At 39.8% G+C, this 25,357-nt stretch overlaps 1 protein-coding gene and 1 non-coding gene across 12 annotated transcripts in view; both read right to left on the bottom strand.

Moving 5' to 3' along the window:
• Nucleotides 1–19,351, bottom strand: part of TAF1 (TATA-box binding protein associated factor 1) — a 107,515-nt gene extending 88,164 nt beyond the window's left edge. For 3 of the 11 annotated variants that reach the window (XM_044937284.1, XM_025276725.2, XM_025276726.2), the window contains exons 1-18: nucleotides 19,127–19,349; nucleotides 17,993–18,107; nucleotides 17,732–17,848; nucleotides 13,265–13,384; nucleotides 11,917–12,158; nucleotides 11,305–11,523; nucleotides 10,686–10,916; nucleotides 10,127–10,334; nucleotides 8,753–8,929; nucleotides 8,266–8,393; nucleotides 8,061–8,168; nucleotides 7,767–7,940; nucleotides 6,848–7,021; nucleotides 6,510–6,614; nucleotides 4,797–4,997; nucleotides 4,486–4,627; nucleotides 3,983–4,113; nucleotides 3,235–3,315 (exon numbers count right to left, since the gene is read on the bottom strand). In XM_044937284.1, the coding sequence (XP_044793219.1) occupies nucleotides 3,235–3,315; nucleotides 3,983–4,113; nucleotides 4,486–4,627; nucleotides 4,797–4,997; nucleotides 6,510–6,614; nucleotides 6,848–7,021; nucleotides 7,767–7,940; nucleotides 8,061–8,168; nucleotides 8,266–8,393; nucleotides 8,753–8,929; nucleotides 10,127–10,334; nucleotides 10,686–10,916; nucleotides 11,305–11,523; nucleotides 11,917–12,158; nucleotides 13,265–13,384; nucleotides 17,732–17,848; nucleotides 17,993–18,107; nucleotides 19,127–19,246 (2,793 nt within the window). In that variant the 5' untranslated portion in view covers nucleotides 19,247–19,349. Of the gene's footprint in view, nucleotides 1–3,234; nucleotides 3,316–3,982; nucleotides 4,114–4,485; nucleotides 4,628–4,796; nucleotides 4,998–6,509; nucleotides 6,615–6,847; nucleotides 7,022–7,766; nucleotides 7,941–8,060; nucleotides 8,169–8,265; nucleotides 8,394–8,752; nucleotides 8,930–10,126; nucleotides 10,335–10,685; nucleotides 10,917–11,304; nucleotides 11,524–11,916; nucleotides 12,159–13,264; nucleotides 13,385–17,731; nucleotides 17,849–17,992; nucleotides 18,108–19,126 lie in introns of all 11 variants that reach the window. The other 8 variants (XM_025276721.2, XM_006050818.3, XM_006050817.3 and 5 more) reach the window with 5 other exon arrangements.
• On the bottom strand, nucleotides 1,467–1,538 carry TRNAS-GGA. Its single transcript has one exon. It is a non-coding gene; the product is annotated as a tRNA-Ser (tRNA).
• Nucleotides 19,352–25,357: the final 6,006 nt, after the last annotated feature.

The following is a 25,357-nucleotide window of genomic DNA, read 5'->3' as shown; positions in this document are numbered from 1 at the left end:
AAACCAACCAAATTCAATACTGCATGATCAGTGCCATGATAGGAAAGTAAAAAGTGCTATATGTATACAAAGAAGGAAAGGATGGTGATCCAATCTGAATGAAGGGTGGGAGTGAGGGCAAGAGTCAGGGAAAGCTTCCAAAAGAATATAACTTGCAGATGAAGGTCAGATGATAGAGGAGGGGAGAGGAAAATATTCTAGGCAGAGGGAATAACAGTTGCAAAAGCCTAGAAAGCAGCAGAAATAAATTTAGGGAACTGAATGAACTTTAGTATGTTTGGAGCTTAAGAGTATAAGATGGTCAGTGACAGATGAGAGGAGATGAGAGCTATATTACAAGACCAAAATCACACAGAGCCTTGTGAATCATGTTACGGATTACTTCCTAAAACAAATGAGGACCCACAGGAAGTCCTTGAGCAAGAGTGATATGATCAAACTTTTGTTTTAAAAGATCAATTAATTTTTTGACAAACGGTACTAGAATAACTGGACATTCCTATGCAAAAAGATGAACCTTAATCTAAACATCTTGCACCCTAAACAAAAATTAACTCAAAATGGATCTAAACCTAAAATCTAAAACAGTAAAACCTTTAGAAGAAAATAAGAATAAATCTTTGCAACTTTGAATTAGATAAAATTTTTGACCTGACACAAAATCCGTAAGCATCAAAGGAGAAGGTTTACAAGTTAGACTTCTGCTCTTCATAAGACACTGCTAAGATAATTAAAAGACAAGCCTTAGATTGGGAGAAAATCTTTGTAAATCATATACCTGATAAAGGACTGGGACCCAGAATATATAAAGAACTCTCAAAATTCAAGAAGAAAACAAGTAACTAATTAAAAATAAGAATGGGCAAGAGATAAATAGATCCTCAACCAAAGAAGATTACTGGATGATAAGCACATAGAAAGATGCTCAACATCTTTAGCTATTTGGAAATGCAAATTAAAACTGCAATGACACACCCACTATAGGTGGGCAATAATATAATAAATGGGAAATAACAAATGTCGACAAGGATGTGGAAAAACTGGAATGCTCATACACTGCTAGTAGGAATGTAAATGGTGTAGCCACTGTGGAAAAGTCTGGCAGTTCCTCCAAAGGTAAAACAGAACTACCATACAATCCAGCAATTCCACTTCTAAATATTTACCCAAGGAAAAAAAAAAAACAACATATGTCCATATAAAGATACATACATGGATATTCATAGCAGTTTTATTCACAATAGCCAAAATCTGGGAACAACCAAAATGTCCTTTGACAGGTGATCAAACAAACTGTGGTACATCCATACTATGGAATATTATACAGCAATAAGAGTGAAAGTGAAAGTGAAGTCGTGTCCGGCTCTTTGCGACCCCATGGACTGTAGTCTACCAGGCTCCTCCCTCCATGGGATTCTCCAGGCAAGAGTACTGGAGTGGGTTGCCATTTCCTTCTCCAGGGGATCTTCCCAATCCAGGGATCGAACCTGGGTCTCCTGCATTCCAGGCAGATGCTTTAACCTCTGAGCCACCAGGGAAGCCCAGCTTTAATACACACAACCACCTGGATGAATCTCAGCATAATTAGAGTGAAGAACACAGACAAGAAAGAATGTACACTTTTAACAAATGGTACTGGGAAAACAGAATACTCACATACAAAATAATAAAGATGAACCTTTACTTTACACCATATACAAAAATTAATTCAAAATGAGTCAAAGACCGAAATGTAAGAACTAAAAATGTAAAACTCTTAGAAGAAAAAAAAAAAAAAAACAGAGAAAAAGCTTCCTGACGCTGGATTTGGCAGTGATTTCTTAGATGTGGAACCAAGAGCATAGGGACAAAAGTAAAATTAGGTAAACTGAACTAGACTACATCAAAATGTAAAATTTCTCTGCATCAAAGGACATGACAAAGTGAAAGGCAACCTACACAATGAGAGAAAATATTTGTATAACATACACCTGAAAAGATGTTAACATCTAGAATATGTAACTCCTACAACTAACTCAATCACAAAAACCAAACAACCCAATTCAAAAATGAGCAAAGGACTTGAATACACGTTTCTCAAAATAAGACATACAAACTGCCAACAAGCACATGAAAAGATTCTATCAGGGAAATGCAAACTGAAACACCACCAAGATACTACCTCACACCCATTGAGATGAGTACTTTTCAAAAAAAAACAATAAATAACAAATGCTGCTTAAAGTGTGAGAAAACTGGAACCCTTATACATCATTGACAAGATGTAAAACAGTGCAGATGCTTTGGAAAACATTATGGAGGCTCCTCGAAACACTGAAAATAGAACCACCATATGATCTAGTAATTCCATTTCTGGGTACATATGCAAAAGAATTGAAAGCAGGGTCTTGAAGAGATACTTGCATGCCCTTGTTCACAGCAGCACTATTCACAACAGCCAAGATGTGGAAATAATACAAATGTCCATCAATGGACAAATGGATAACCAAAACAATATTCCATGGTTTGTGTGTGTGTACATATATACCAGAGAATATTACTCAGCATAAAAGAGGAAAGAAATTCTGATATATGCTACAACATGAATGAGTATTAAGAATATTATGCCAAATGAAATAAATCAGTGACATAAAAACAAATACTGTATGATTCCACTTAGGCGAAGTACCTAGAGTAGTAAAATTCATAGGGACAGAAAGTAGAATGGTGGTTGCAGGGGGTTGGGGGAGGGAAAAAGGGGGAATTACTATTTAATGAGTAATCAAGTTTCAGTTTTGCAAGATGAAAAGAGTTCTGGAAATTGGCTGAATAGTGTGAATGTACTTTAACACTATTGACTACACACATAAAGGTTTGATGATAAATTTTATGTTACATGTATTTTACCACAATTAAAAAAAGAGTACATAATATAACTGTATGATTCCATTTATCTAAAACACTAAAAAATACAAACTAATCTGTGACAGAAAGCAGATCAATGGGTGTCAGGGGACAGGGAGAGTTAGCGAGAAAGGAGGAGAGGGGAGAAAGGGATTTTAAAGAGGCACAAACTTGTGGAGGTGACAGATACACTCATTATCTTGTCATGACAATTTCACAGGTATAAACATGCATCAAAACGCACCAAATAGTACACTTTAAACATGTGCCATTTACTGTATGTCAATCATCTCAATAAGCCTGTTTTTTTTAAGGATAAATGGGATGTACTAATAAAGATTAAAATCTCACCTCATCATCAATCTTCATCTGGAAATCTTCCTCATTTTCCTCTTCTGGAGCAAAAAAGGATTTCTCACCATAGCCAGCATCCTGGAAGAGGACAAATCCGTGTGTAAGTCAATCGATAAATTGGAAAATGCAAAGCACAAGTTTCACCAAATACCAAGTACAGAACACCAATGCACAGTTTTGCATAGAAAATGGAGTCTGTAAAGTCTTAGGTATACCTATCACCACTCTACACCCTTAAGCTAACATATGTGGATAGTTAAGGCCCCATGAGGAAGCTGAATAGAGATGTTCATTAACTCCGTGGGACACAACTGTGCTGTCCCACCCCAGCTAGATCTTTCCTATTTTGGCCTAATAAGGACATTATCCTTCTCCAAACTACATGTCCAGCACCATCAGCATCTCTGCCCACCTGGAAGGCTATGGAAAACAACTAAGAAGCACTTTCCTTGCTTATACACCTGTCTTACAAAGAATAGAGATTAAAGCCATCACCCAAATGAATGAGCAACCATTTTCAAAGCAAAACACTAAGTCCCTCACTAAGCCTTCCCCCTGGTATTTATCTACAATGTAGTTTACCCCAGAACTGGTATACATGGAGTACCTTATACAGTTTGACTTTTGAAATAATTAGTAATAATCTAGTATGCATCATTCCTAAGCTAGTGAGAAAAGTTCTTCACCCTCATCTCTCTGAGAAACACCCACAGGCATAGGTGGTGCCTAAAAGGAAAGTGTTCACCTTCAGTCGCTGCTCTGCAGCTATCATGCTGTAATAAGCACAGCACTGCTCTGGAGACACCATAGCCCTGATCTCCTCTTCAGTTGGTAAACGAAAATCAGACTTCAGCACCCACCAGTTTGAATCCATGCCTAGAACAGATAAGAGAAAATGAGACCATTCGGAACTCCAAAGGCCCTTTCATTGCCATTAACAGGGATACCAAACCAAGACTGAACCAGGCAATGTCCCAGAAGGTATCAGACTTAGCCAGTCTGAATGTCTGGCCAAGAAAAGCCCTGCTGCTAGGTTTCCTGCATCTAAGACATCAACAATCAAACTCAATTTCCTGACTGGCAAAATTAAATTACCAATCAGAGCCTCCATAATTAGAAGATTTGCTACCTCCTTTTGATGACTTCAATTTTTTTTTCTATTTTATTAGTTGTATGCTTTTCCTTTAACTGGAAGCCTTAATCCTTTCTTGGAAAGAGGCAGAGAAACATAATCAGTCAACTGAGGACCTGTGCGTTTGAAGTCAGCGCAGAGCTTTAGCCTCTTCCGAATGCTGCTTTCTGAGTGAGAAGGAAAGGCTTTTTTTATATCTTCCATTCGGATCCGTCGTGGGCGATCTTTACTCTTCCAGAACAGGCGATAAATAAAAACCTGCTCAACATACCAAATTTTTTTTATTTGGCAAAATAAGGATAAAATTCCTCACCAGGGTCCCTTCCCCTGCTAAGCCCATAATATGTTTTATCTTCCCTGATATGACCCCAAATCCAAATATCCTTTTATGTACATCTAGACCCCCTCCGTATCCTCTCATTCTTACCTGGAGAAAGTCTCGAATATGAGTATTGGCCCTTTTGGAGTTGGGCCCAGGAACTTCAAACAAAGGGCACTGCTGGCCAACCACAAAAATATCCACTAATTCCCGAATATAGTAACCTTGTCTTGTGCGAATGATAAGGAAGTCAGTTTCTGGCATCTTATGAAGATAAATTGGAGCACGAAAAAGGTTGTTCTCAAATGCCTAACAAAAATAAAAACACAAAAGTAATATAAGAGAAGCCCTGGAAATTTAGTAAACTCATGAGAATGGAAAATCAAGCTTGTTGGCTCTCCATCCCCATTATGCCATCTAAGGTCTATTGAGTAACATAAATTAAAATATGGAATATCAAATGGGATTAGACAGATAATTTTTTACCCATTGGTCACCTTTAAGATTCAGTAGTGGGGAAACTATAGGATTTGACACTATAGATGACACTGGCTGTGCTAGCTCACTGTATGATGTCAGATAAGTTACTTCATATCTATGAGCTCAATTTTCCTCATCTACAAAATGGAGATACTTAAAACTCCTATACTCACAGGATTACTATGAAGATTACATCTGAAAATCACTTTATAATCTAAAAAGTACCATACTGCTTATCCTAGATCCCAGCAGAGCCCCTGACATAATATGTGAAATCAAAACATTTGTTAAATAAATTAATTTAAAAAACAACTAATGAATTAGAAACTATGCTTAAAAAAGACAAACTAAAGATGCAGGACAGAAACATTTGAGCTTGTTTAAGTGGCAGCCGGATGAGGATCAAACTGTCATTAAGAACCTGTCGTTAAGATTCTAAAGAAAGACTTCTCAAAAAAATCAGAAAAGTAGACAGAAAGAGGGAGGATCCAATACGTAGGTGTGGAAAGAAAATTCTAAATGTGGAAAAAGAGTCACGGGGGAAGATGAAAAAGGATATCTGAGAGACTACAAAAGTAGCCACAAAAGGGTAGGAACTGGTAGAAAACTTCAACAGAAAGTTATAGGGACAGGAACTCTAGCAACAGTGTAAGGTGATACTCAAAATCTGGTGGAAATGGACTATAGATGCAAAGGATTAAAAAAATGTGCTTTGTAGATGCTTTAAGAGAGTAAGCAATAGAAACAATGGGATAAACTAGGTATAAGAACAGTTAAATTGGTTAAGATTGCCAAGGGAAATAAACTGGGGAGGGAGTGAGGGGGAAACAAGGTAGTAGAGTGCTAAAGATTTCCTCACATCATTCGTGGACCTCTATACCCTCCCTTAACAAAGTATGTAAAAGCTAGGTTACCAGAAGGCATTTCTATACCCATCAGAACAGAGAGGGGAAAAACCATTTCACTATAGCTGGGGTGTGGTTCAATACTCAAAACACACCAATCTTACACATACAAATTAAACATTCATAAATTAACTATAGTAAATTATTAATCCAGTTGACTTCCCTATGCTACCCAGATGTTTTTGGACTTCTTACCACTATGTATTTCCAAAAGACTATTTAAAATTTAACTTATAGAATAACATAATAAGGAGCCAGTTTTAATAAAAAGATGCAAAAACAAATTTTTGGATTATAATAATTTTTAGCTTATATTGTTCTTTCCCATACTTTAGTTAAACAGTGTCTCAATCAAACAGAATTGGTTCTTTCTGGGCTGACTAGCTCATCTGCCAATTTCCTTAGGAAAAAGTTATAGCAGGAAATAATTCCTCACCTGCAGCAATTGTCCAGGATGGAGTGAGCCTAGAAAAGGAGATGTATGGCAGTAAACAGTTTCTCCATATTTACAATCTGGGGCTCCGGGATCTTTTCCGGGTTTCTATAAGGAATGCAACAGACCCAGTTACTATCCCAGAACATAATCAATAAGCCTAAATAAAACATTCCATGAGCACAGCATTCTACTAATATTACTAACTGCAAAACATATACCATTCCTTTCTCCCAATAAATTTCTAGTATTAAAAAAAATATATGTATGTTCACATATGGTTGCTGAATATTTAACTACAATTATTTATTAACAACAAAGATTTTTCTGAGAAGACTCACCCGCTTATAGTAGTTTTTTATCTTGGTTGCCATGCCAACTTGCATCATTAATGGTCCGTTTTCCTCACTATATTCTGCAAGAATAAGATCTCCATCTTTGCCTGTGAGGTCCTGAGGTGTGCGCATGAAAAACATCTCTCCACCACCTGAAGCTTGCCTCTCTTGTTCTCTCATCTGCCGAGAACAAGGAGAATACGGTACAGCTACTGACAGGACAATAATTACACACAGTGATATTGTTCATTGAGACATCAAAAACTTTACTTGCTTTTTTTTCCTATTTTATTGCAAAAATGTTTATGCATAAAGTCAAAACTATGAACACTTATTATCCCACCACTTATATATTACTTTATATTTTACCATATTTGTTTTAGCTATAACTATCAATAGATTTTGCTGAAACCTTTTTCCTTTTTTTCTTTTTGGCTAAGCTGGGTCTTGGTTGCTGTGCACAGGCTTTCTCTAGCTACAGTGAGTGGGGACTACTCCTTCACTGTGGTGTGTGGGCTTCTCATTGTGGGTGACTTCTCTTGTTGCAGAACACTGGCCCTAGAACATGCAGGCTTCAGTAGTTCTGCACAGGCTTAGCAACTCTGTGGGATATGGTATCTTTCCAGACCAGGGATTCAACCCATGTCCCCTGCATTGGCAGGTGGATTCTCAACTACTGGGCCATCAGGGTAGTCCATGAACCATTTTTTAAAGTTGAAGTTATCATGACATTTTACTTTATTTTCACATGCCATGCATCTCCCAAGAATAAGGACATTCTCCTAAATAACCACAATAATATTTTATCACTTCTAAGAAGATAGACAATTTCCTAAAAGCATCTAATATCCAGTCCATCTCCCCCATTTGTATTCCAATGCCTTTTATAGCTCTTTTTTTTTTCCTAACCAAGATTCAATCATACCTTTGCCTTCTTTTTGATGTGCTTTAGCAAGGGTTGGACTGAGTGGGGACCTGGCTGAGATAGTGCCCCAAAAGAGTACTTCTTCAGAGGTGGGCGATGGAACTGCCGGAGTTTGATGGGCCCCATGTGGGTAGGAAAGAAGGGTTGCCGTAATTCCACAGCAGGAATTGAATGCTAAGATAGAAATATAAGGGTTCAAATTGAACTCCAGTCAAAGAAAGATTTACTCATGTCTACACCAAAACAAAGCAGTGGTTCACATTCACCACAGAAAAAAAAAAACACTACTTTTACCTGAATAATATTTCCTCCAAAGGTGCCTCGAAGACCCTGTTGCTTAGGGTAGTAATATTCATCATTGGAGAGATTCCATGGATCTTTCACTTCTGGTTGAGACATGTTCTAATGACAAGTTATCAAATAAACCTTAGTCAGACTACCCTTCTTCATTACCTTTCTTTGTTCTTCTAAACACCAAATCCCTTTTCCCTTCACAGACCTGCTGTGGTTCCTCCTTGATGACTCCTGTTTTCCCTAACAGAATTCGACTCTTCTTCAGAGATGATTCCTTCTTACTCTCCTTGGAGGGAGAGTTAGAAGTAGCCTCTTCCTTCTCATCCGGAATTTCTAAGGAGGAAACAAGTCACCCTGGAGTTGTTATCCCTGAAGATTCAACTTTCCTACTGACACCTTTACAATTCCTAACCAGATTTTCATCTCCCCCAAGACCACTTCTAGTCCAACCAATCAAACTACACTCCTGACATCTCCAAGGTACTACTTTCCAACATTTCTACATTATGAGTTTTCCCTAAAACAATACACAATATTAGAAACTGACAGCCACAACTTTGCTGTCTCAAACTGCTATCTAGAAGCTTCCAGTCTTGACCTTCCCAACCCTTCTGATTGCCTCTTGCCCGCTGACATTAGGACAGCAAGCTATCAGTTATGGAGAAGGAACACTGACCCAACCAGTACCATACCCAAAATGAGGTTCTCATCATTGGGATCAAGTGTCAAAATAGGAGGCTCCAAGAACCGGGGCATGGCCTGAGCATCCCAAATGATATTGTCCTCCCAACGTCCATATACCAGCTCCTCATTGTCAATGGGAAAAATGGAGTACCAAGGCTTGTCATCATCCAGCGTTGCTGCAAAACCTAGTCAAAACACGAGGAAAGAATAAACAAAACATTTCATGCTCCCTTCAATTCTAGCAAAGGGAAAAGGAGTAAACGCTAGTAGTTACTCATGTAGCTACTGAAAAAGAACCTATTGGAAACAATGTATTTCTCACTGTTAAAAAATGTTGCAGACAACAATGTTCACTGCAGTATTTTTTATAATAGTCAAAATTTAAACAACCAAATATTTAACATAGGACTGATTAAACAAATTATGGTAATAAATAATACGATAAGATATGCTAACAATAAATGTGATAAAGTATATTTAAAATACAATAGTAACTAAAAATTATGAAGATATCCATATATGACTACTATGTAACCAACAGTGTTTCTACATAGAATGGAAGGAAAAAAGAAAAAAATTATTTGTTATATTTAAAAAATAAGACATTTTTGGTTTTCCACTGAATTACAAAAGAAATCCACATTAACACAAGAAAATTTGGAAAAGACAGAAAAGATATAAAGAAAACCGCACAGCTATCTGTGATCTTACAAACTAGAAAGAACCACTGTGAATCTCATGGTATTTTCCCTTTCAGGAAATTTTCTGTTTATATAGTGTGCATATCTAGGCTTTTTTTTTCCATTTAAAATGAGTTTCCCATGTCATTTAACATTTTTATGAAGAATTTTAAATAACATAAAATAACATTAAGTAAAAAGCACAACACATAAAACTGTACCTCTAGGAATAAGCTCAGCTACATACACATACAGGATAGAACACTGAAAGCATAGTACACCAAAAAGGTAGAGCTGATAGTCTCTAGAATTACCAGTTATTTTTGACACTGCATTGTATTTTCAAAGTTTTCTACATTAAGCATAGCATACCTTTTTTTGTGTGTGCGTATGTATTTAAGGAGCGAAAAAGCAAATTCTAGAATGATAAAGGGGCCTTTGGAAACAAAAGTAGACTATAAAGTTAAAAGCATTATTATATCTCAGAAATATTTTTAACTTTAAAGTACTTTTCACATTTTTTTAATGAGAAATCAGAGTCCATCCTAGCTCATTAACAGTGTAAAAAAAATTACAGACTAGAATCAGGGCTCAGATCTAAAACATTTCACTGTCCCTCAGCAGCAAAGATCACAGCTAAGCTTACTTAGAATGACTGAGGTGAAGGGCAGGGTGCTGGACACAGTGGGCACAGATGCAAACCTTGTTGAACATTGTAAGCCATGGCATTCCTAGTCATGCTGGAAGGAAGCCAGCCTGCCAGGCTAGCACGCTGTGGTTTTGTCCCCTTGTGTTTAACATCCTCCCCATCCCAGATGATATCATCCTCCCAATGCAGCTGTGTCACCATTAGGAAGTTTTCATCAGCCAGAAGATCGGTGCCACTGCTTTCCTCAGGTATCCTGTATTCCTACAGAAGTAGGGGAAGAACAACAAATCTCTGAATGGTCACTGGCCAGAGTTCCCACTTCAAATCCCACAGCAGATAAATCAGATACATCAAATGTGGTCCTGACTTGAGAGACACACACCTGATAATGAAGGAATACCTGCCTCCTCCCACTCCTAGTCTGGCACAACACTCATTTCACAAACAAGAATCCTTGCAATAGGGCCAAGTTGCCAGGGCGATATACCGCACCAAACAAAAGGTTTTGACACCTCAATCTCCCACCAAAGAAACCCTACTCAGTGTCTCCCCAATTGAAAAGTAAAGTAATACTGATAGGGCTCTGGGCACAGTGATTCCTTTCTTACATACCGTGTTGCTTACATCCGCCATTCTACATTTCATCACAGGTTCCTGTTCCATCTTTCTTAGTTTGAAGCCATAGTCAAACCCACTGCCATCTTCAGGGACACCCAGCATATCATACCACAGTCGAGCAGGCCCATAACGCCACTCAGCCACTCTTGGTTTGGTGTCTGTCACTTTATCTGTATCCCCAGTTGACTGGGAAAACTTGGATTCCACAGGTGCCATCATTGTGATCTGTAACAGAACAAAGTAGAAGGGGAGGTAGACATCCTGATCCCAGATGCCCTAAGGCTATAGGGAGTTAATGGGCAGGAGGGGGAACTTAGAGAATCCATAAGGATGATTCTTGAACAGGACTGGGGTTAAATGCAAACAATGGAGGTGTATCATGGCACACTCTGCCTATCATTCAACTTTCCTATTCACCAGTATATCACCATCTGCCTGCCCAAAATACTTCTCTATTACAACAGGGAAGGGATAGCTACTGGGACTGAAATCATGACTACTTAATGATAACAGGCACAGGACACTAAGGTGTTACTTTCAATTTAGACATAAGCTAGGAAGAACTCATTTGTTGCCCTCCTGGGTCTTAATTCCAGATCTCTATTTTGCCTACTTCATCATCAGAGAGACACTGCTCTGGAGGTGGTGGTGGGGCATAGTCATAGTTCCACAAAGATTTCTGGTTGACTTCTGATTCTACTGAGCACTCCGTCTCCTGGATCTGCTCTTCCTGTATCAGTTCACGGTGTTTCTTCTTCCTCTTTCTCCGAGCACTGCGCCAAACAGATGGGACATTCTTTCCTGGTCCAAAAAGACGTAGGAAGCGTAACACCTAGAACACAAAACATGTTTCTATGTAAGAGACCCAATGTCAGATAAGAAGACAGTAGCTCTGAGCTAGAACTCCTTTGAGAAGTCTACTCAACTGTGAGGGAGGGATCAAGAAATGCCGAACTCAGATTTACAACACCAACCAAGAAAGTAAAGTATTCCTTAATAATTTGGACTAGTTCTTTTAAGAGGGAAAGGACAATTCCTAATGAGAACTATATAAATCACATGTATTAATATGATCAAGGCATAAAACTTAAAAAAAGACCCAATACAATATCACTGAATAAGGAAACCTTTACTTTCTGCTCATTCTATATTCAATATCTCAACAAAACTCAGTATTTACAAGAGGGCAGTGGTTTGGAATGCAGGCATTCTCCACCAAAAGTACCTTCCCAGGACGAAATTCTGGGAAAAGTTCCGTGACACTCGGCAACAGCTTGGTGGCATCGTGCTGCATAATCCCAGCCAATGGTAGGGTCAGCTTTCCATCCTCAGATTCTGTCTGTGCTGCTTCCTGAGGTCCCATCTCAGATTCTGAGTCAGAGGAACTACTGAAGTCCACTTTCTCTGAGGCCAAAGAGGAAGGGGCAATGATGGAGGGCAAGATGATGCCTTCTCCATCTTCAGACACTGCAACAAGGAAGAGAAACCCCTTTGGCATGTAACTGTGAGCATATTTCCTCAAATTCAGCCAACACCCACTCTAGGCTTAAGCATGGCTCAATGGCAGGGGATACAGTTCTAAGCACCCAGATTACTAGGTATGCAACCCGGAAAACTCATTCCAACTCATTATCTCCCACCATCCACAACTCACCTTGTACCTGGTACCCTGGGGTTGTGATGAGAGAAAACAAACACTATTACTACATTTACTACTTTCTATATTAGGTTAAAGAAATGTGACCAATAGAAAAATTACATAACACTTTTATACCAATCAGGCCTTTTCATGCCCGATTCCGGAACCCATAAACTGGAAACATTTAAGCCCACAGGGTAACCATGAAATTATTTAGCATAAAACAAGATCTAAGACACAAAGTTACCAAATGCTATTTAGCCTGCAGACTAAAAAGGAAAGGGCTTAAAACTCTACTAGGAGACATGTAGGTTGACATAAGCCTCAAAACACTAGAGATCAAAGACACTGCTCTTCCCCAACCTTCTAGCCTAGAACAGGATGACTTACCACAGTTGCAGACATAGGAATAGGTGAGATAAGTCCCTGACTTTGAAATCTCTGAATCTGACAGCTGGCTGTAAATGATTTATACCCATTCTAGGTACCTTCTCATTTAATCATTTTTTTAAAGAGAACCATCTAGACAGGTAGTTTCCAAATACCAGTACACATCAGTTGCATCAGAAATTACTTGAGGAAATTCTGTGAAATCCCTGGGCTCTACCCCAGATCTTCTGGATCAGATAGATTCTCCAGGGGTGAGAGCCAGAAACCTGCAATTTTTTGAAGACTTGAGGTGACTATGATGGGCAGTCAGATTTGAGAACCACATCAACCTAAACTACTTTTTCTTGAGCCCATGTTAAAATACTGTTGTCAAATGTTTTAAATTTTACCTTTAACACTGAAATTTAAAAATTGTATGAATCGCTTATAGAAGTTGTATCATTTCCTAGCGGCTTAATCTGAATAGCCCCCTATGAGCATGCCAAAAATCTGGACCAGAAATAGAACTTGCTCCTTAGATAAAAGTAAGTAAGTCTCTACTTACCACCAGCAATTGCATCCTGGTCCTTATCCTTTTTCACTGGTCCTGGAGGTGGAGGTGGAGGAGGCATCAACTTGCAATCAATGTCTTCACAATCAGCATCATAGTCATCCTCATCATAATCTAATAAAACCAAGAAAGTGAGTTCAATATCCAGAATGTCACACAACAACCTTGAGCTCCCTTGTCACTCAATATTTTAAAGCATCATATGAAGAACTATGCAGATTCCTTGAGAACACACAAGAGGTACAGCTTCTGCCTTCAGAAAGAGATGACAATGTATCGCCAAATGCTGTAACACTATGTATATCTCATACAGGAATTTAGGGAGCCCCCAAGAACTGTTTATTAATAAAACCTCTGCTCTTTCTCCTGGTCAAACCCTGTTTCTTTTCAACCTGCTCAACCTCATAATTAAATTTAACAATCTTCTTTCTCTGTCAGTTTAAAACTGGACTTTCTTCTCATCTTCCTAGTCTTTGACACTTTTTCTGTCTGACTTCTGTAGCCTGTTATTCCTTCCACTAACCTTCAACCACTGAATTCTTCATTCCCTTTCTCAAGAATTGCCTTTATCTAGACTAAATCCAAACCTCTATGTCTTGCCCTGACTTAGCCTCTCTACAATTGTACTGCATGTTCTGCTGCCTAAAGGTTTTCCATTCAGCTATTCAACAATTATACTTCACTATCACACTGAAATATCCTTCAACTCTTTTAAATTCCCTTTTGTTACTATCAATACCACCTCCATCCTCATTTTCCCAGCTTATGATTTTAGCCTCCTGTCTCCTTCATCAATCTCTTACACCCAACACATCTTTTCCAATAAATCATTAATAACAGTCATTAGGCAACTTCTATTCATTGAGCTCCAGGTATTATGTGCCAGGTATTCTTAGTTATTTATCTATAATCCTCCCAGTAATGCTACAAAGCAGAAATTATTCTGAGCTACAGAAGTTAAGTGACTTCCTTAGGGTCATATAATTTTAAGTGACAAAGTCAGAATTTAAGCCTGGTTTAACAACAGTGTCTTTCCAACACACTTCCTCACTTACCAAGTCCTACTGATGTTTTATCAGCAACTCTAAAGTCTGACCCTGCCTATCATTTTCCACAACTGTCACCCTACTCCAGACCTTGGTAACTTTTGGTAACTTTACATCTAGCTCACAAAAACAGTCTCTCAGTTAGTTGGCCTCTTTATCCTTTTCCTTTATTATTTTCGGCTGCAGAGTCTGATGTTTGTGTGGGCCTTCTCTAGTTGCAGCACACGGGCTTATCACTGTGGTAGCCTTTCTCATCCTGAAGCAGGCTCTAGGCATGCAGGCTCCAGAGAAAGAGGGCTTCAATAGCTGTGGCATGTGGGCTTACTTGCCCCAAGGCATGCGGGATCTTAGTTCCCTGACTAGGGATCAAACCCATGTTCCCTGAATTGGCAGGTGGATTCTTCATTGCTGAACCACCAGGGAAGTCCCCCTCTACCCTTTTCCTAATCAAAATCCCAAAGCAACAAGTATCCCTTTTCATTTTCATTTAGGAAGGGAAGACAAGCAACATTTAAGGAGCTCCTACCATGACACTGTTCTATGTAGGTGATTTCATACCATGTGATAATGAACTTAAATTCCCACCAAAGTCTTATTAATGAGGTAAATATTAACACACATAAACAGACAAGAAAATTGAGGGATTATTACAGCATGAAACTCCAAGTAATGTGTACATAAAGGTGCTGTCTAACTGCTCTATGGGCGACTTCCCTGGTGGTACAGTGGTTAAGAAACCTGCCTTCCTAGATCAGAAGATTCAATATAGTGAAAATGAGTATACTACCCAAAGCAATCTATAGATTCAATGCAATCCCTATCAAGCTACCACTGGTATTTTTCACAGAACTAGATCAAATAATTTCACAATTTGAATGGAAATACAAAAAAACTCGAATAGCCAAAGCAATCTTGAGAAAGAATGGAACTGGAGGAATCAACCTGCCTGACTTCAGCTCCGATTTTCAGGGAATGTTATAATTTTCAAATTTGGATTTGTTGTCATGGCTAGGAATAGTAAGGAAGAAGCTAGATAGGGGGTTCTTAATTGGATTCTATGAATTGACTTCCTGGAAAAGGAGGATGCTATATTTGATAGTGTTGGTACTCTGGAAGCTCATTTCCAAGTTATCTTGTCTTCTGAGGGTACCTTCATCTATGCCCTTAGCTTCCTCCTTCCCTGGCATTGGCCCCTTCACACAGCTTGATTTACAAGGGTGTTTCTTTGGAATAATTAGAAGTAGGTATAAGGCATTCTAGAGGCTTCATGGAGGTGAATTTTGAAAAGGTTTGACAGAGAGGAGCAGCAGGAGCAGCATGACATTTTGGTTTGGTAACATGGCTTCGTAAAGGTTTGGAGATAGAAATAAGTAGTGTGAAGGTAATTGGCCAGCAGATTTTCTTTTTTTTTTTTGGTATTTATTTATTTATTTTTAGCTGTATCAGGTCTTAGTTGTGGTGCATAGGCTTAGTTGCTCTGTGGCATGTGGGATCTTAGTTCCCTGACCAGGGCTTGAACCCACTTCCCTGCATTGGAAGGTGGATTCTATGGTGCATGGACTTATTTCTGGATTTTCTGTCCTGATCCATTGATCTATACTTTTATTTTTGTGTTGGTACCATACTATACTGATGACTGTAGCTCTGTAGTACAGTCTGAAGTCAGGGAGTCTGACTTCTCCAGCTCCCTTTTTCTTTTTCAAGATTCCTTTAGCTATTCAGGGTCTTTAATGTCTCCATACAAATTTTGAGATTTGTTTAGCATTCGTTTATTTTGCCTTTCCCAAATGATAATAATATCCCTGAAAGTAAAGCTTGTATTTTCTGTTTTTCTAAGTTACTTCTTGTGTATACAGTGTAGTTAATCTCTTTATATAAGAAGCACCCAGGGACTTCCCTGGTGGTCCAGTGGCGAAGACTCTGTGCTCCCAATTTAGGGGGCCCAGGTTTGATCCCTGGTTAGGGAACTAGATCCTACGTGCTGCAACTAAATATCAACTAAAAATCTTGCATGCTTCAACAAAGACTGAAGATCTCAAGTGCTGCAACTAAGATCTGGCAGTCAAATAAGTAAATAAAAATAAATATATTAAAAAAAAAGAAGCACTCAAATCCATTAACTGACTCTGAAGAAACTTAGGTTCAGCTATTTACCAAGGTTTTACCTACATTTCTCCACAAGCTGAAATCTAATTCAAAAAAATGGATAATGAATAAACAATGAACAACTTCATACAAAAGTCCCAAGATGGTATAGGGCAGTGGAAAGAATGAACTATGACCAGAACGGAGCTCCTCAAAAATCAGAAAATGGATTTTATTATCTTTGTACAATACTATTACAGTTTATAGCATATAATGGTTGCTCAATGTTTAATGAACTGAAATGTTTAATTAGTCAAGGCCTGCCACTAGCTAATTATAGAACTTTTAATAAAGTTTCACATTTTATTAAAGTTCTCTGAAGTTCAAGTCTATCTATGATGAGGTTAAGAATAAATAATCACTAAAACCCCTTCGAGCTCTAACATTCTGATTCTATAATGTAGCACCTTATACCAGGAAGGAAAACCAATGTTGTGAGCATGCATTAAGTGCACTGTGTTAACATACAGGTAGTGAGTGATCAACAGAAGCTGAACCAATAAATACATGTGCTCATTTATATATAAACTGGATACTTAATTTTTCTTGAACTACCAATTCCTTGAGGGCAAAGACTGAGTTCAAATAGCATCTAAATTAGTACTGTGAACCCCACAGGAACTCAAATACCAGATGATAAGGAGGAAAGCATTATCATTCTTACTTGGCATTCACCAAGAATTTGGGACTAACCAGTATGAGGAATAAAAGCCTAAGTATAAAAATGCCGCCCCAGAACACAAAAAAGGATAGCAGCTACTTGGAACTAAGCTGACAAAGGGAGAGAAGCAAAGACATAAAAAGCAGGAACAATGACAGAAAGCTTGGATAAAAACAAACTGAACTACACAGCAAGAAAATGTACTAGGGGCTTCCCTGGTAGTCCAGTGGTTAAGAATCCGTCTGCCAACGCAGGGGACTCAAGTTGAATCCCCGGTCTGGGAAGATTCCATATGCCTCAGAGCAACTAAGCCTGTGTGCCACAACTACTGAGCCCTTGCTCTAGAGCCCGTGAGCCGCAATTATTGAGCCCATGCACCACAACTACTGAAGCCTGTGACTAGAGCCTGTGTTCTGCAACAGGAGAAGCCACCACAATGAGAAGCTGGCGCACCATAACTAAGAGTAGCCACTGTTGACCACAACCAAAGAAAGTATGCAGCAACGAAGATGCAGCACAGACAAAAAATAATAAATAAATAAATCTTTTTTTTTTTTTTAAAGAAAAAAAAGTACTAGAATGCTCTTATTAATGGCACTGAAGAATCACCTGCATGGCAAAGAGGCTGCAAGCTCCCCATTGTCTGCTGGTATCTTCGGCTTTCATCTTCTGCTACCTCGTTGATGTCTGAATAGTCTACAGCATCTTCTGTACTCCTGACCCATCCTATAAATAAAAGTGGGGGGGGGGAGCAGATCTAAATAAAGTGCCAGGAACTCTCACTCCCTTAGATAATTCCCACTGAAAAGCGCATGTACAGTAAGTGGCTAGCTTCCTCGCCCACCATACTCCCCATGACCCAGACTTCACCTTCATCATTTACCAGGGCAGCATCAGTACCAGTCAATTCTTCATTTGCTGTGAGTTCAGTTATCAGGCTGCCCAGCCCCAAAGCCCCCAAGCCTGCCAAGTGCTTCTTACACTCCTGAAAAAGGGACAGCACCAGAGTCAAAGACAATAACTAAACCTAAGTTTCCCACACCACAAGGTTTATTTCCAGATCCACAACAAAGTTTAAACCCATATAAATGACTCCACAGCATGCTAAAAGAAGCATCACATTTGAGAACTGTGAAGTACATCTTCCACGTCCACATTGATCAGATATAACACATCATATTCAATTTCATCACCATCCTTTAAAGTAACGTAAGGAAAAATTATTCAAGGAACCACCACCAAGACTAAATTAAATAGCAGATCCGTGAATAAAGTCTAAGAAAACAGGTAATTCCCACTAGAGAAAACAAATCAAGAACTTTATTGTTATCTTTACTGTGTGTTGCAGCGAAGGAGGAATACTGGTCAGTATTTTCTCCTTGAGAAAATGAACTTTAAATAAAGATAGGTTTAAGAGTCGACTGGGCACAGGAAACAATTTCATGAATGTCAGTGAATGGTGGAAAAACTATGTAAGCAAGTGTGCACTGGGACCAGAAGAGGCCTGCAATGGATGGTCTTAACATTGGCTGTTTTAAGAACTGGGGCCCGAACCACAGGATTTGGCGCCGGTCTGCCCTCTCGATCTAGCTAATTAGAGCCGTCTCCAGTCAGTGATGTCACAAATGCAGACGGTTTCAAGAATCTCCAAGGTTCTCATAGCAACGATTTGAAAGTAATCTCAGTAGCTTAGGCTATTTTTCCGCCAAAGCCACCCATATCAGCGCCGCTTGGCTTACCGTTCACCTCTTGTCCCCACCCTCGCCCAGAACTGAGCCCCCTCGCTCTCTTGCTAGTAGATTGTTACTACACAACCTACTAGCAAGGCAACCGCTTCTCTCTTCGCGTACGTTAAGTGCGCCCTCTCAGTAAGGGAGGGCCACATCTTCCTCTCTTCTAGTTTCCTAAGCACTCTCAACTCTCCAAGCATCCTAAACTCTCCTCACGTCCCCTTTCCCTCAGCCGATGTACCCTCTAACTCTATGCCCACGCCCAACCCCTCACATCGTCCAAGACGCTTTCTCCCTCCAACTGCCCGGCTCCATTGATGTTGCCGAAAAGGAAACCAGTTAAAGAAAATGGGCCGCCTCCAGCGGAATCTTCATCGCTATCCGTGTCTGACATGATGGCGGCGGCGGCAGCGCTGCCTCAGCGCCTACAGGAGGCTAAACGGCTCTGTCTTGTCCTATAGCCCGGAAATAAAAACCATTCGCCCAGAAGTAATTCACTAAGTTCCTGGATAAGATAAGCTCCCACCGGAAGCGGAATAAGGAACCGGAAAGACCGCCCATCCTAAGAGAAAAGGAGAATTGGTAACACTACGTTACTAAGGGCTTTTGATTGGACAATACGCGATCAGGAGGCTGGATCTGTGAAAAACCGTTGGTCGAAGAGACTGTTTGGCCCCTCCCCCCCTCTGCTAATCTGCGCAGGCGCTGTCTCAGTACCTTGGGGAAGAGCGACGGATCTTCCTCCAATCAGAAGGCGATTCGTGGATCACGTGACCCACTTCCTCGTTGCCACGGAAATGAGCATTAGAACCGTTTCTTCGGTTCTGTGGGCTTCTGGGATGGCTCAAGTGGTAAATAATGTTCTGACTGCAGTGCAGAGACACAGGAAACGTGGGTTCGATCCCCGGGTTGGGAAGATTCCCTGGGGGAGGAAACGGTAACCCGCTCCAGTATACTTGCTTGGAATGAACAGAAGAGCCTGGCGGGATACAGCCCATAGAATTTGCAGAGTCGGACACGACTGAGCACGCACGTTCACGTTCTTCCCGTCTGCGCTGTCGGCGCCTTTATTGCACCGTCCCAAAGAGAAACTGGCCGTGTATCGCACTGTGCCGAAGGCACTAGTGCAAATTAGTTGTTTTGAATTGACATTCCCTTATAAAAATAGATTTCCTTCCCTCCTTTTTTGGAAAAAAAGATGGTAAGAGATGAGAAAAATTAACAGCCGAACCTTCACCTAGATTCACAATTTTAATATTTTGCTAGTTTTTTTTTTTTCTCCTGAACCATTTGAATCTGGGTTACAGATACTGTGATTCTTCACCCCTAAAAATAGTCTTCCCTAGTGGCTCAGACGGTAAAGAGTCTGTCTGCAGTGCGGAAGACCAGGTTTTGATCCCTGGGTCGGGAAGGTTCCCCTGGAGAAAGGAACGGTAACCCACTCCAGTATTCTTGCCTGGAAAATCCCATAAATGGAGAAGACTGGTGGGTCCCAATCCATGGGCTTGCAGAGTCGGACTTGACTGAGTGACTAACACTTTTCTACATAGTTCAGTTCAGTTTAGTTGCTCAGTCGTGTCCGGGTCTTTGCGACCCCATCACAGCACGCCAGGCCTCCCTGTCCATCACCAACTCCCGGAGTTCACTCAAACTCATGTCCTTCGAGTTGGTAATGCCATCCAGCCATCTCATCCTCTGTCATTAACCATAATACTATTAGCACATCTTTAAAACTTAACGTTAAGTCAATATCATTTAACATACAATCCACATTTAAATTTCCTCAGTTGTCTTAACCGGAGCATTTTACATTTCAATCCGAGATCAACTCAAGGTTCATGCATTGCATTTATCTTTCTTTAGCCTCTGAATTCAGAATCCACCAGCATTTTTCTTTGTATTGCATGACACTACCTATTTGAAAGAATCCAGGGAAATTGTCTTGAAAATATGCTATACTATGAATTCATGTAGTCTTTTCTTCCAAGTGATTCTGGTTAAATATCTTACTGGCTATCAGAAGGCACAATGTCAGGTTGTCCCAATGTTGATAATGCTAAATTTGAGCACTTCAAGAAAGTGGTGCCCAACAGATCTCTCCATTGCAATGGGACATTTTGCCTTTTGTAATTAGTAAATAATCTATGAGGGTGATACTTTGAAACTGTATGAACATTCTGTTCCCCATTGTCCTTACACCCAAAGGTTGTAGCATCTGTCGATGATCCTTTCCTGAATCAATTATATTAGGAGAGTGTTCAGGCAGTTGGAACACAGTTGGAAGAGAATTTCCAGACAAAGCATTTATGAAGGGAGTGAATTTATTAAGAACAAAGAGAGATAAAAGTGGGCACTATGAGTGAAGCAGGCCAACCTCCTGACAGAGACCAAGGAGAGTTGACGGTGTTCATGGGTTAATAACCAATTTATATAGCCTTAAGACAAAATTCTGGCTGGAAGGTTGATGTTAGGTGATTGGCTGGGATGCTATAGGGTATTTACTGGAGTGGGCATCTTTGCTTAATTGGGAGTCAGGAAGCTTGTTACTGATGATCAGGGGGCTTTTGGCAAGGTTACAAAGGGGCTCAGTCAGCTTCAGAGGTGACTGGTTCTGGGCTCTGCTTCTGAGGCCTTGGTGCAAGGCCTCATACCTCATACCTATGGCCTAGGGCAGGATTCTGCATTTCCCCCCCCCCCTTCTTATTAATGGGCCAAATCTTTGGCCGCTTAACACCCTGCTCATGTCTAACTACCTGCCTATCTCCGCAGGACATAGGGACACAGGTCATTGGGGAAAGGGGCGGAGACTGCTCTGGCTTCTTCCTGCTGGACAGGGGCATCATGGGGTCTGGGTCCTGATGCCCACTCTCTGTCAGGGTGCGCATATGGAGGAAGATGTCCATGGAATGACAAGACCACTTGTTCCAACATAATCCATATGTCAGCCAGCTTATATCCTTGTAGTACCATCTGGAGATTTATGTACCGTATTTTAGAAGAAACAAACTTAACAGGAAGTTAGAGATACATAGCCCCAAGATGAATAGAAGTAGAAAAGCTGCTAAGGGGCCTAGAAGAGGGGCTAGCCAGGAGAACCAGGGCTAGATGTTGGCTTGTGATGTTGGTATTTCTCTAGGTATGAGAAGATGCAAGAATTTGGGCTCATGAAAATCTTTTCTTGAAAATATATAACAATCTGAGGCCTGTTCTGCCAGTTTTCCCCAGAGCACAGAATGCCTCATTCATGATTTCTACCCTGAACTCCTTTCAGGGGCTGTTGAAAGTCAGCAACTGGAGTGGCTCCTGATTTACTCTTTGTAGAGGCAGATGGCAAGTGCCAGTTTTCAGTTGGCAGGGCCCCTTCATTGCCTTAAATTTGACCACTGGTTTAGGGGCATTTTATGATCATTTTGTCCCACGTTGCTAGGAAGGCTCATTCCCAAGTCTAGTGAAGACATTTTGATTGGCCACTCAATGTTCTGTTACTGGACTAGGCCATGAAAGTAGCAAAAGTCCTGGACCTTATCTGTGTTACTAATAGTCTCTTATAGTCCAGGAAAATACTCCCTCTTGTTACTTCTTCCCATCTAGAGTTACATTATTACAATCATTGATTTCATATGGAACTATGTATCATTATTTTATTAGAGGCTCAGTCACACATTTGGTAATGTAAGAGAATAGTCTTATAAAACTGGCAATATAGAAAATAATATAGTTTGCAGTAATAGTAAGTTCACAAGTAAGAATTTAAGAACTTTTTTTAGGTGTAGTCCAGTATATACCATGTTGTCTGACTTAGTCTGATGTTAATCTCCTGGTTGTAGATCATGAAGCATCTGATTTTTATCTTGTAACAGTATAACATAACAGCAAGGGACTAAATGAGAAGTGAATCTTCAGTAAACACAGACCTTAACTAAAAAAACTAGAATTTAATATTCAGTGAAATATTTTTTTTCCTAAAATTATTCCCATTTTTTTTAAACACAGCCAAAACTAATTTGTTTTTAAAATAAATTTGGTCCATTGACTACAGATGCCACAGGCCTGTCATCAGTTTTTGTCGAGTTGGAGTTTTTTCTTCTAGAGGTCCCCACTATACTTTGAGATGTCTATATTTGTCAGGAGACAATCTTTTTATTTACCTGATAAATCTATTCAGAACTCAAGTGTCTCCAATTTCTAGAGGGACAAGGCAGAGAGAAAAGAAAAATGTTTTAATTTTACCCACAGGTGTAGATTACCAAATTGTTTTAAACCATAAGTAGCTTGAGGAGAAAAGTTTCTTGATATCTGAAACAAAGATCAGAAGCTAGTAATATGTCAGACAAAAAGTCATGAAAATTGTAATCATATTTAGCAGTTTATTTAATCCCATGTAATTAGTTTTGCTTCTGTTGTCCTTGCCTAATGACTGAGGTTGATAGTGACAGTGATAGTTTTCAGAAGTTGGAAACGTTTTTGTTAATGATGGTATGATTTGTCCAGTGAAGTGTGTGCCTTGATCACTGGAGATTGTAGAAAGTATACCCAAAGTGCAAAGCACATTTTTAAACACTTTTTCCTCTGTTGAGAGAGCATTAACCCTGAACTTAGGAAAGACTTTATCCCATCAAATAAAAGTGAGGTTTGTCAGGGAGCCAGGAAAAGCCAAGCAGATTTCCCATAACTCTGATTTATGGCCGTTGTTTATCCATTTTAAATTCCCTAATTTAGGAGTCAATGAGGGATTAATTTTTGTAGAAGTGGAATGAGCTTTGTCTATGTGTGCCATAGTCTTCATAGATCATTGTGAAATAATAGTTTACCAAAGTAACAAAAGATTTTAAAAACAAATATAAATCACTTAAAGGCAAGGGAATTTACATAGTCTGTTATCAAAAGGCTGCATTCTAAGAAAACTTTATTCATTTAACAAGGAGAGAAACCAAATTCCAGTTTGGCACCAGCTTATATTCACTGTGAAACAATAGTTATTCACTTAGGCACAGTAACAATAAAAGATTTCAAAGGCGGTTTAATGTCTTAAGAAACTTGTACCATGCACAAAACTCTCTTCTCGGGGTCCACTTCTCACAAAACTTTCTTTCACTTTCTGTATTCATCATTTATTTGCCCATTCAGAGAACAGCCACCAGTAAGTTCAGACTTACTTCCTTTTTCCCTTCAGTCAGTTCAGTTCAGTCGCTCAGTCGTGTCCGACTCTTTGTGACACCACGAACTGCACCATGCCAGGCTTCCCTGTCCATCACCAACTCCCAGAGTTTACTCAAACTCATGTCCATTGAGTCAGTGATGCCATTCAACCATCTCATCCTCTGTCGTTCCCTTCTCCCACTGTCAGTCTTTCCAAACATCAGGGGCTTTTCAAATGAGTCAGTTTTCAGCATCAGTCCTTCCAATGAATATTCAGGACTGATTTCCTTTAGGATGGACTGGGTGGATCTCCTTGCTGTCCGAGGGACTCGCAAGAGTCTTCTCCAACACCACGGTTCAAAACTATCAATTCTTCGGCACTCAGCTTTTTTTATAGTCCAACTCTCACATCCATACATGACTACTGGATAAACCATAGCTTTGACTAGGTGGACCTTTGTTGTCAAAGTAATGTCTCTGCTTTTTAATATGCTGTCTAGGTTAGTCATAACTTTTCTTCCAGGGAGCAAGCATCTTTTAATTTCATGGCTGCAGTCACCATCTTCAGTGATTTTGAAGCCCCCAAAAATAAAGTCTGTCACTGTTTCCATTGTTTCCCCATCTATTTGCCATAAAGTGATAGGACGAGATGCCATGATCTTCGTTTTCTGAATGTTGAGCTTTAAGCCAACTTTTTCACTCTCCTCTTTCACTTTCATCAAGAGGCTTTTTAGTTCCTCTTCACTTTCTGCCGTAAGTGTGGTGTCATCTGCATATCTGAGGTTATTGATATTTCTCCCGGCAATCTTGATTTCTAGCTTGTGCTTCATCCAGTCCAGCATTTCTCATATGGTTTTTCCAGTGGTCATGTATGGATGTGAGAGTTGGACTATAAAGAAGGCTGAGAGCCGAAAAATTTATGCTTTTGAACTATGGTGTTGGAGAAGACTCTTGAGAGTCTGTTGGACTGCAAGGAGATCCAACCAGTCCATCATAAAGGAGATCAGTCCTGGGTGTTCATTGGAAGGACTGATGTTGAAGCTGAAACTCCAATACTTTGGCCACCTGATGCAAAGAGCTGACTCATTTGAAAAGACCCTGATGCTGGGAAAGATTGAGGGCAGGAGAAGGGGATGACAGAGAATGAGATGGTTGGATGGCATCCCCAACTCAATGGACATGGGTTTGGGTGGACTCCAGGAGTTGGTGATGGACAGGGAGGCCTGGCATGCTGCAGTTCATGGGGTTGCAAACAGTAGGACACTACTGAGCGACTGAACTGAACTGAACTATATGACCCAGCAATTCCACTCCCAGGTATATACACAAGACAGTGGAAAACACACCCACACAAAACCTATATGAA

The sequence above is a fragment of the Bubalus bubalis genome, chromosome X, assembly GCF_019923935.1.
Source record: "Bubalus bubalis isolate 160015118507 breed Murrah chromosome X, NDDB_SH_1, whole genome shotgun sequence".
Classification (NCBI taxonomy): Eukaryota; Metazoa; Chordata; class Mammalia; order Artiodactyla; family Bovidae; genus Bubalus; species Bubalus bubalis.
The sequence above is the reverse complement of the archived record's forward strand: the minus strand, read 5'-3'. Positions and strand labels throughout refer to the sequence as shown.